The following is an 11502-nucleotide window of genomic DNA, read 5'->3' as shown; positions in this document are numbered from 1 at the left end:
TACCATGTCAGGCTCCAGCACGTCTGGAGGCCGTCTTTGGGTTGCGAGGAAGCGCGTAGGTTTGAGGAAGCGTTTTGAGAGAGGTTTGAGAGACGTCCGTCGGAGCGGAGCGAAAGCTTTGGTGGTGTCTTGAGGTCAATTGAACCAGCTGCGGTCGGCAAGCATTCACAGTGACCAGACCAGGTGCACCGTTAGAATAGCTGTAGAGTCGCTCAATCCCGAGGATAGGGAAAGTCACAAGAGAGCAGAGCACACAGGAGAGCAAGGGGAAGACAGAATGGCAGAGGGCTTGACGTACCTGCGGTCGGCAAGCATTCACAGTGACCAGACCAGGTGCACCGTTAGAATAGCTGTAGAGTCGCTCAATCCCGAGGATAGGGAAAGTGCAACTCGTGCCCGACCGCAGGTGTCACAACAAAGGGAAACAACAGTAGCCACAAGCTTATTGCCCCAGGGCAGCTGCCCAGGCATCGTGGGGACCGCGTCACACGCGGTGTTTACTCATGTGACTGCCACGAGGAGGATCAAGCCCAGGGGGTCCAAAAGTAGGTGTCAATGTGTGAGGTCGTCGTAGCTATGGAATACCAATAGGAAGACCCATAGCGACCGATGCTGAGTGTGTGCGAAAGCAGTGGGAGTGTTCAAATGCGTGGAAGCACGGATTTGACGCTAACAACTTGTGCCTCAACTGTACACTTGTGTCTCAACTGTACACTTGTGTTGGGTATGAGTTCTATGATCGGGAGGACACGAAGCGAGACAGGCACGGCTCCTCATCGTGAGTGAAACCGTTACACTGGCACCACAGTCTACGACACACGCCGGCACGGGGACGTGTCCCCCGTGTGAATGCAGGGACTCAGCTGCCAAAAAGAAGCTGTCGTTCGAAATTATAGAAAAACCACAAAAAAACCACAAAAAAAACAAATCCTCATGGATGAAAAGAAAAAGATAATCATGGAGCATCCGGGTGGGTCTTCGAGTTACAGATCGATCCCAGTACCTCTCCCATGCTAAGGGAGCGCGCTACCATTTGCGCCAATGCCCCGATGTACTGTTCGCAGAAGAAGTAATAACTGTATGTAAATGACGTAAAAAATGAATGACATTTGCATGTTGTGCATGTCTTGAGCAAAAAGACCTTGTCAAAAAAGAAAAAGATAATCATGGAGCATCCGGGTGGGTCTTCGAGTTACAGATCGATCCCAGTACCTCTCCCATGCTAAGGGAGCGCGCTACCATTTGCGCCAATGCCCCGATGTACTGTCAACGGATAGTAATATAAATATACTTAAATGATTATGTTTAGCATTACAACCTGATCTGAAATCCAAGGGTATTCGTTTATTTTCGAGGATTTGTCTTCCACGTCACGTTGGACTGTTGTTGTGGCAGCGGCACCATGGCAAGCTTGCTGAAGGACGTTACGCTGGTCGGGCCTGCGGGTGAGCAGGTACCGGCATCGACACTCGAGGGCAAGGTCCTGGCCTTTTACTTCAGGTAAGGTGGTGGTGGTGGTGGCGGTGGTCATTGAGTGTGCACTGGACATGGTGCTTGTCTCAACTCGCTTTTGCGGTCGTCTGGGGATGCGTGCTAGTGCATCTTGGTGTGGGCCGTGCCAGAGCTTCACGCCAAAGCTGGCCGAGTATTATGAGGTAGGTTCTTCCCGCATCCCTGGAGAGGGAGCGATAGTGGTGGTGGATGCATACATCGATCACCGCGGTGGCTTGAGAATCACAAACAGTAGCTGATGCGGTGTGGGGTCTGACCAACCTTCTCGCTTGCACCTTCTCCAAGTCTTTCAAGGCCAACCATGCAGAAAAAGACCGGTTTGAAGTGATCTTCATGTCATCGGATCGTGATGAAGACTCTTTCAACACGTACCGCAAGAAGATGCCTTGGCCCGCTTTGCCCTTGAACCACCCCCTGAAGAAAGAGCTGGCTATGCGCTATGGCGTACGTGGCATTCCTTGCTTGGTGTTTGTGGATGCCGACGGCGCCACGCTCAACACTCAAGGCCGCGCAGCTATTGTGCAGGATCCCGAAGGTCTGTCGTGGGCGTTCTTGCCTTGTTGCACGAGGGCCCTGGGTTGAGCACGTCAGATACTTTGATGTCATACCTCGCCGTGGCGTGAGCCATGGGAGGAGGGCTCGACTTGGCTTGGCCAGTTTCTCATTGAAATGACCGCTCTCACGCACGTCGCCCTTCTTCGCAGCTGAGGAATGGCCTTACTCTCCCAAAAGCTTTGAAGAGGTGCTGGGCGACAGTTTTGTCAAAGCCGATGGCACTTTGATCGATCAAAGCCATTTTAACGACAAGTACATTGGTCTCTACTTCAGCGCTCACTGGTGAGCGTCGCAAGGCCAGACTTGGTCGAAGTGGATGTTGCCTCACTTGCTGACGGCATTATGGACTGGTCGATCATTTTATATTGTCCCCACTTCCTTACTATGCGGACCGCTGCCACACTTGCATGCTTCTTCTTCAAACGTATCAGGTGCCCCCCTTGTCGTGACTTTACGCCACACCTGGCCAAGGTGTATGAAAACTTGCAAGCACAAGGAAAGCCTTTTGAAGTCATTTATGTGCCCGCTGACCGCACAGAGGACCAATTCAACGAGTACATTCAGGTATATTGTTGGTGGTGGGCGGCTTTTGAACCGCGTGCCCCCCCCCCCCCGTGTGACAACACCGCAGGTTATTGCCAGGCTCTTACGCCAAGGTATGCTCTGTGTGTGTGTGTGTGTGTGTGTGTGTGTGTGTGTGTGTGTGTGTGTGTGTGTGTGTGTAGGAAATGCCTTGGTTTGCCGTTCCATTTGAGGACCAGTCGCGCCGACATGCTTTGCTCGAGCGCATGGGTGTTCAAGGGTTTCCCACGCTGGTGATCCTGAGCCCCGAACGTTTGGTGGTCAACGGCCAAGGCCGAACAGCTGTGGCAGCGGATGATGAGAACGGCTCTGAGTTTCCTTGGGCCCCCAAACCCTTCTTGGTTCTGTCCGAGAGCACCGTGGCCGACCTCAATGCCGACCCTTTCTTGCTCGTGTTGCTCGAGGACGAGGCAGCCGTAACTGCCGCCACACCCCTGCTTCAGGCGGTGGCGAAAGATGAGGAGGCAGCAGCCAAGGCGGACGGTCACGATGCCCTGCGCATCATGGCAGCTGATGTGGATGGCGAGGTCACAGGGTTTATCCGTGACTTCCTGAACCTCGAGGACGAGGCACCACAGCTTGTTGTTCTCAACGTCCCCAAGCAGGGCAAGTTCCGTGTGCCTTCCACTGACCTGTCCCGCGAGAACCTCGATCAACTGCTGGCCGATTACCGTGCCGATCGCATTCAGTATGGTAGCTTGAAGGCTTGAGTGTCGTTCCAGGCACTGTATAGCAAATGGCAATTTCTACTTTTTGACGTTTTTCAGGTCTTGAACACCTGCATTTGATCCTTTCCATCACGATTCAAGCCCAAAACACGACATGTCGATCACCTCTGTTTCGCGGCCGCGTTTCTTGTATCATACCAACCCCAAAGATTAGCAGAGCATCTACAGGTCCGTCGTCATCGTCGTCGCCACACATGCCCATCATTGTTGGTCATGACATGTGAACAAGAAGTAGAAACACAAAAACTTGAAAGCAAGGCATTCCAATGTTCCGATGTGCAGCAAATAGATTATCAGCAAACAGTGCGTGCACGCATGCTACATGATTGATCATTCACTTGCTGGCTGCAGTTGAGCTGTCGAGAGGGGAGATGACCATTTCATTGCGCGTGCTCAAACTGCTTCTCGCTGGTCGGGCGGGGGAGGGCAGTGTGTAGGATGTCAAGCTCTACCGCAGCCTGAGGCGCTGAGATCAAGCTTCTTAGCTTCTGTTGTGGGACGTTTTCTGGTGCCCATGACAATGCGTCGCGTCTTGTCGCCGCGCAGGCGTCAACTCAGCATCAGCTCCGTGCAAGCAAGGCTGGCTGATGAGCATCGCAGCATTGGTTCCGTCTTGGAAATTCAATCACGTTCCTCGGCGGCTGCGCTTGGTTGCGGCATCGTTGGTCTGTGCGCACACTCTTTCCACGTTTGGCCTCCTGGCGGCACTATCTGGCTCACGATCCCCTTGCTCTCTGTTCTAGGCGTGGCGGAATTGCCTCGGGAAATCTATGAGGCTTATCAACAAGCACGAGGCTGTCTTCCTGCCGCTGGCGTATTTATAGACTATCTCACCGTTGACAGCCCATTGAACGAAGCAGGCGCTGAGCCTTTTGACCAGGCAAGTGTATCGGTTCCAGAACAGCCTGGTGCTGATCTGACAGGGTGTCTGTCGCAGGCTCACCTTGGCTCACAACATCGGGTATAGATTCTCGCCATTAATCAGCATGACGTCGCTTATGCTTCTTGTGATGTTGCGCTGAATCACTTGTTTAAAGCAGGTAAGCTGGGGGCGGCGCACGTCACGATGGTCTGGTCAAGTCGTGCGATGGATCGCTCAATTTTCGACTGCTATGCATGCCAATATGTGCAGGTCACAATATATCACTGCTTTTGCTGCGCATCAAGAGCCAACGAAAGCCTCATTCTACAGCAGCAGGTTGTACCGGGCATGGTCATTCAGGATGTGCCACTGTTGTTCATATTGTCCCCTCGCCAATGGTGTTGCTCAACGTATATGGATTCTCAGATCGGTCACCACGTCGCAAGTCGTCCCAGCTCTTCCAGCGAGCCCAAGTCACAGCAGAGCCAATCCTTGACTTATCCGCAACCAACGTGCCAACCAAAGTCCACCTTTCTGCTGAGCACCTCAATGATCTCCAACTCGGTTCAGCAGCCCCCGATGCAGGAGTTCGGGTTTTGGCAAGTGGGCTTCTTTCAATCTGGACTTCGCATCGCACATTGTTTTCGAAGGATCCCGACTCAATCTTCGGCCATTGCGTGTTAAAAAAGACTTCCTCGTTTCTCGAGTTTCTTATCATCGTCTCCCGCTGTCTTGACACTATTTTTCTATAAAAAAACTATCAAATTTTGTGACCTCACATCTTAGATCACTTCGGCCCAGTCATGCTTACTCCCCCTTGATCATATTGTCTCCATCAACGGTATTGCACTGCCGGTATGTCTGACGGCGCCAGGACCACAGTAGAGCTTGCTTTGTTCGAGATTGCATCTGGCTGTTGTGCTTGAATATACACTGCATCTACTTTGCTATGTTCAGGTACTTTCAAATGTGCCAAGCTTCGAGCTGCGGCAAGTGCTGGAGGCCCGTCTTCCTGGTTTATGCGACATCGTTCGGTTCGTCTCGAAACCAGATATATGATCAAACCTCGCAAATGCTGTGGAGGGTGAGATTTGATTCTGGCAAATGAAGCGAAAACAGTTGACATATATATCTGCTGCTGCTTCGCAATTCTTGTAGACCGCAATCCGCAAGCGACCCACAGTCCATTCGGGAACGCCTTGAAAGCAGCTGCTTGAGTCTCGGCATCATTACCACTGACTCAATGGTGTGCAAAGTCTGCCTTATGACATCTGTCCCAAGTCAAAGCATGACAGCTCGGACGCTTGATTCCTTTGTTTGCATTGTTTCAATAACGCAAGTGCGGCGAGCGGGCCGAGCGCGTCAAGTTTGTTTGTCTCACGAGAGCTCGCCTGCACCCGTTTTGCAGCTGGACGAGGTGGCAGAATTGGTTGACGCATCGCATGGAAGTCAAGAAGAGACCACGGTTCAGTTGGATAACGACGACGAGCACCTCGAGAGGTCGCAAGCACCATTTCTGGCTGACAAGGACTTGGGGTCAAATGCACAAGGGGTCTCACTCGCGAGATTGAAAGGTGCAGAGCAATTTCCTTCGCTTCATAAGCAGGTATTAGACTCGTTCGTCCTGTCGTCTTGGTTTTGAGTCGACACAGTTTGATGTTCTATATCCTACGATCTCATCATATTTTTTCCATTTGTCAACTGTGACGGCTCGACGTGTAGGTTAGTTTTGGGTTTTTGGAAATCGACAAACGCATGCTATGCTCTGTCAAAGTTGCTCCCCTAAGATTCCGCCTCTCTTAGTATTCGATTCGGGTCGAGGACACCACTTCACCCCTTGGTGTGGTCATTCGAGATGCGTCATCATCAGAGCTGTTTCTTGGCCAGCGTGGGGCTGTGGTCGATCGATTGGCAGCTCATGGCCAGCTTGCAACCCATTCCAAGCTCAGGTATGGCTTTCGAGTTTATCCACAAAATGAAAGATTGCGCGCGTTCAGACGCATGGGGTGCTGCAAGTGCATGCAAGTCACTTCTCGCACTTGATTCTTCTTTGCTTGCAGACCAGGCCATCAGCTTATTGCCATCAATGGTGTTTCCTTGATTAACAAGCCGCATGAAGATGTTTTGGCACAGCTGCGGCATTTGCCTAGCAAAGTCCATCTTGTATTTGCCTGCGCTGAATCCGATCTTCGCCCGGAAATTCCTACCTCGTGCAAGTCTCAAGGTGATCTAGAGGCGCTCCCGTCCCGCTCACCCGAAGCATCTGGAAAGAGCAGCTCGATGGAGTCTTCAACATTGTCACGTGAAGATTTAGAAGTGCGCGCGCCGCCCGCTGAGCTCCCTGTACAATCAGCTATTCCGCCCTCAAGTCTGGAGCAAGCAGTCGCTCTGAACGCCACGAGCCACTTTCTATCATCAACGCATGCTATTATGGCGGTGTGGGTCGATGTCACTGCCTTTGGCCGAGCAATTGGCTTGAATGCTGTCCGTTGGCTTGAATTTGGTCATCATGGCACTGTAGTGGCTCACGTTGACCAGGATATGTTACCAGATCTGCGGTCAGGCGATGTGGTCCTTCTGGTCCAACACCATTGGTGCGGTTCATCAGTTTGCTCTTGAAGTTTTTATCGTTAAAAAACGGACCCATTGCTCACCATTTCCCTTTGTGATGTCTCCTCAGGGTACTGGATCTCTGTCCTCATGAAGTCATTTCGCTTGTACAATCACTGCATTCTACCGATGTAATCCTAACAGTGGCTCGCCCACTCAAGCAGGCATCAGGGCTTCACAGATGGCTTGAAGTAGTTGGTTTGCCTTTGGGCTTTGATGTTGCTCCGAACAATGATCCGCTCTTTGTGGAGCTGGCGGTTTGTGAGTTGCAAGGACATTGCCAAGCGGCAGTCTCCGCTTCTTCTCAAGCTCAACTGCAAAGAGGTGACCTGGTCCTCGCTATCCGCGACGATGTGCTGGCTCTGAGCATCAGTGGTCTCGACAATCTTGCAGCGGTGCTGACCTCGTGTGCTCCATTCCGATGCATTGTTGCCCGCGGTGGCCCTGAGCACGATCTGCCCTACCTGGGTTGGTCACATTATCATACAATAATACTGACCACCGTTGGTGCTTGTAAGTCTATTCTTGTTTTGACTTGCTTGCCACATCCCTCGGTGACCCAATCGTTTGCCAGCAATTTCGGCAACCGCCAGAGCCGATTAAGCTGAGTCCGAGCATGCCAGTCTCATCGCTGATCTTGTCTCCAATTTCTCGCTGGCTCAGTTCGTCAAGAAAGTTTGCCTTCCCCTCTCGCCATTCTTGCCCTAGGAGGTGAATCTCTTCTTATGTTAGATGATACCACTATTTCGGACAAGTTGGCACGAGCTGCTGAGGCCATTCTAGTTTGCGCAGCATATTCTTCTGATGACTTGAGAAGAGCCGCATCTCCAAGTTTACCTTTTTCTAGCGATTCCCACCGACTTACTTCCGGTGTGGCCTGCCATGAGCTTGAAGCGGAGGAAGAGGTGACGGTTCAATGCACAGCTCGACATCCTTTTCTTGGATTGCAAATTGTCGCTACTCGCGCTGGAATGCTTAAAGTCAGTCACTTCACGTGTCGTTCAAGCCGACTTTATTCGGGTTCTCATGGAGTCCATCCCCTGATTGCCGCAAGGTTCAAAACCTGCTTCCAGCCGGTGCTGCCCATGCAAGCCGGCGCATTCGAGTTGGCGACATTATCACAGCTGTAAGTATGGCCTTGGAAATAAGGCGGTTTGTCGGTGTTTTGTTTTGTCTTCACATGGTGCTTCACTGCTCTGAAGATGGATCAGACTGACCTGAGTCAAATCAATTACGCTTCGGCTTTGGCCAAATTCAAAGCAGCGGAGCATGCTGCCAAGATACACGTGGGTTTCATTTTGCTGGCAACACCCTAGAGGTTGATTATTCTTTTTGGCTCACAACATCTCTTGATCATGCAAAATTCGCTCTCATGTCTTCGCAGCGCCAACCCATTCGGATCCGCGTTTCGCATCCCACCACCTTTTCGCTTCCGGATGCGTCACCTTTGACCATCACCTTACGACGCAATCACAACCAGGCTTTTGGCATCGGTATCATGACCCGACTTGTGGACGTGGGTGGCACGGGCGATGTACGCCTTTTGACCTTTGTCAACAATGTCGAACCGACATCGGTGGCAGCTGTGGCCGGCCTGCAAGAGGGGCATGAAATCTTGAAGATTCACACGCACGGGGTGCGCAACAAACGTCATTCCGAGGTAGCTTAGGTCTCCCAACTGTCAAATCTGGTTCTTATTGAAGACGCGGATGTATTATTTTCCAGTACATCATAACACGATTTGTGACCTCTACGTCAAGCACACTCATCACTCGCCGCACTTTGGCTATGAACGACAGGTTCAACGCATGCTGGCCTCGGCGCAAGATTCAGTTCGATTAATTGTTTTACAATGGCCACACAATTAAATGCCTTTTGTTTCTTACATGCATGCTAAGATCGCGGTCACAGGATGTGATAACCCGTGACCAAGTTTGGTTTTCGTGGAAAGGTGACAACACCAGGCGAGCTGTTTAACACGTTAACCGCAATTATCATCGAAAAAGGCTGCTTCCTGGGAATGATACGAAGCGTAGGCTGCATCCCAAACTTCACCGACTGACTGAAGCACGTCACGTCCTAGGATTGCCGAAAGGTACATCATGAATGCAGAAGCAAAACTTGGTCGAGAAGAAGGAAGCACCAAACGATACGCACTCTCTTCAAAGCATGCCGCGTCGATGTGAAATTGCTCCAGGTCAAGCAAGTACGCAGCTTTTGCCTTCTCGTACTGATATTCTGCCACACTCAAGCACACAGGGCAGCACTCTGTGTCATAAAGAAACTCCGTCTGTTGACTTGGGCAGGAGCTGCAGTTGTCGCAAGTAGATCTCGACGCTGTTAAACCAGTAAGCCCGATGTCAGATGCAGCAGACAAAACCGCTGATTCAACTGCTGGTCCAGACCCGATCAAGGCTCGGACAATTGCGTAGTCGTGAAGAGAAGAATTTTGCACCAACACTAAATTACTTGTCAAACCAGGTATGGCTTGAACAAGCTCGAAGAGCTGTGTGGATGTGATGCTCGATGAAAAGTTGACCAGTACAGCAACCCCTACATTGCATAGAAGCATGAGCGATACACAGCGCATACGCAAGAGAAACACGCAACCAATCATGACATACTCTCACGGTCATCTTCTGACAGTTGGGGGCCCGCGCAGGTATAGGTCAAAGCTGCAGAAGAAGCTGTGATGCCGTATCGTAACACAAGTGAGAACCGCCAAAAATGGAGAAGGACAAAAGGAAGGTAAAAAAAAGGTAGAAAAACCTGCATGAACATACTTGTTGGGCTGAGCGTTGTTGTAACAAGGGGCGCTGTTGTCGAGACGAAGTCGCCGGAGCCTGATGTATCTCCCGAGCCCGTTTCAGTCGTGGTTGATGTCGTTGCAGGTGAAGTGGATGTGGTAGAAAAGGTGGGTGTACTTGAGGATGTTTCGCCGGAGCCACTTGAGGTGTCGGGATCAGTCGTGACGGGCAGAGTTGAAGTGAAAGTCTCAGTAATAGTGCTGCTGCTTCCGCTAGATTCAGCAGTGGTGGCAGTGGACGAGGTGGTGATAATAGTAGTCGAACCAGAGCCACTCATGTCCACTGTAGTAGATGGACTTGAGCTGGAGGCCGTGGTAGTCATAATGCCACTGCTATCATCTGAAGTTGAAGAAACCGTAGTGGTCCCAGCATCCGGGGTTGACGAGGACATCGTGGCAGTAGTGCCACTGCCAGCACCAGAGCCAGAGAATGTGGAAGTCGACAGAGTCGTGGTAGAGCCTGACGGCTCGGTGGTGGTCATGGTGGCTGAGCCCGTGGTCGATGTGGGGGGCGCGGTGGTGGTGCTTCCATCCCCGCTGCCGTCGGGAGCAGTGGTGGTGGTGGTGCTCTCAGTCGTGGTTACGGGAGCGGCGGTTGTCGTAGCGGTGGTGGTGGTGGTGGTGGTGGTGGTGGTGAGATCAGCCGTTGAGGTGGTAGGAATGGTGGTCGTTGTCGTGGGAGGGAAGGCTATCGTGGAGGGAAGGTGAGCACGCGCAACAGGAGAAAAGAAAGGTAAGAGAAGCAGAGCAAGCAGAGCAAGCAGAGCAAGCAGAGCAAGCAGAGCAAGCAGAGCAAGCGAATCCCAAATCACATACCAAGCGCCATAATCTCAGCTTCAGAAAGCTCGCGGTGCTCCAGCAGGACATTGTCGAGACGGCCGTTAAAGTAGAGAGCGCTCGAAGTGCCAACGCTGCGACGACCAATGTCAATGGCATCGAGCAAGACGAGACCAGCCAGGTCCAAGTCTGTGGCAGAGGCCACTGGGGCACCATCCACGTAGATGTTGGCCTGACCATCGACGCTGAGTGTGTAGGCAACATGATGCCACTGACCATCATTGACGGGGGCCACCACGCCAGGCCCACCCACAATCTGCTGTGAGAAGCCATCGTAAACAAAGACTTGAGGGCAGCCCTGGACCAGGCGGAACTCATAGCTCATGACACCACCAACAGCCGAGTGACCATATGACAGAAGCGACATGGCCTGAAGCGTGGCGTCTGACTTGAGCCAGAGTGCTCGTGTCTCGCCCGAGCTAGAGAGACCGACGCAGGGCAGGGTGACATGGGATGTGGTGCCTGCGTCCAGGGCAAGGGCACTAGGTACCAATGCGCGCATCCGGGGTGAAAGCGGCACCACCACGGAGGAGGCCGTTTCGCTGGTAAGTTGAAGAGTCAAAGGCTGTGGTGCCTGTGCCTGCCTCAAACAGCCACATGCCTTGTAGGGAGGCTGCAGGCGTTGTGGTTGTACTTTGAGTAGTAGTAGTAGTAGCAGCAGCAGTAGTAGTAGTAGTAGTAGTAGTAGTAGTAGTAGTAGTAGTAGTAGTAGTAGTAGTAGTAGTAGTAGGTGTGTTGGTGGTGGTAGTCTGGGTGGTGGTGGCGGTTGATGTTGAAGGGGGCGATGAAAGAGTTGGGCCAGTGGTGGTCATGGTGGCTGAGCCCGTGGTCGATGTGGGGGGCGCGGTGGTGGTGCTTCCATCCCCGCTGCCGTCGGGAGCAGTGGTGGTGGTGGTGCTCTCAGTCGTGGTTACGGGAGCGGCGGTTGTCGTAGCGGTGGTGGTGGTGGTGGTGGTGGTGGTGGTGAGATCAGCCGTTGAGGTGGTAGGAATGGTGGTCGTTGTCGTGCG

The 11502-nt window shown here is 52.2% G+C and overlaps 2 protein-coding genes across 2 annotated transcripts in view; one reads left to right on the top strand and one right to left on the bottom strand.

Annotated features, from left to right (window-relative positions):
* Positions 1–1373: 1373 nt before the first annotated feature.
* Positions 1374–3359, top strand: MONBRDRAFT_33185 (uncharacterized protein; the record flags this gene model as incomplete). Its single annotated transcript, XM_001747409.1, has 7 exons — positions 1374–1500; positions 1598–1655; positions 1798–2047; positions 2217–2349; positions 2499–2631; positions 2699–2788; positions 2823–3359. The coding sequence occupies exons 1-7, from the start codon at positions 1403–1405 to the stop codon at positions 3357–3359; spliced, it is 1299 nt and encodes a 432-aa protein (XP_001747461.1). The 5' UTR covers positions 1374–1402.
* Positions 3360–8672: 5313 nt separating this feature from the next.
* MONBRDRAFT_37813 (uncharacterized protein) overlaps positions 8673–11502 on the bottom strand; it is a gene marked incomplete at its 5' end in the record, with an annotated part of 8423 nt that continues 5593 nt past the window's right edge. Inside the window, 3 exons of the mRNA XM_001747310.1 lie at positions 8673–9402; positions 9633–10343; positions 10472–11125. Of these exons, the coding sequence (XP_001747362.1) occupies positions 8831–9402; positions 9633–10343; positions 10472–11125 (1937 nt within the window). The 3' untranslated portion in view covers positions 8673–8830. The remainder of the gene's footprint in view (positions 9403–9632; positions 10344–10471; positions 11126–11502) is intronic.

Source organism: Monosiga brevicollis, genomic scaffold (assembly GCF_000002865.3).
Source record: "Monosiga brevicollis MX1 MONBRscaffold_16 genomic scaffold, whole genome shotgun sequence".
NCBI lineage: Eukaryota > Choanoflagellata > Craspedida > Salpingoecidae > Monosiga > Monosiga brevicollis.
The sequence above is the reverse complement of the archived record's forward strand: the minus strand, read 5'-3'. Positions and strand labels throughout refer to the sequence as shown.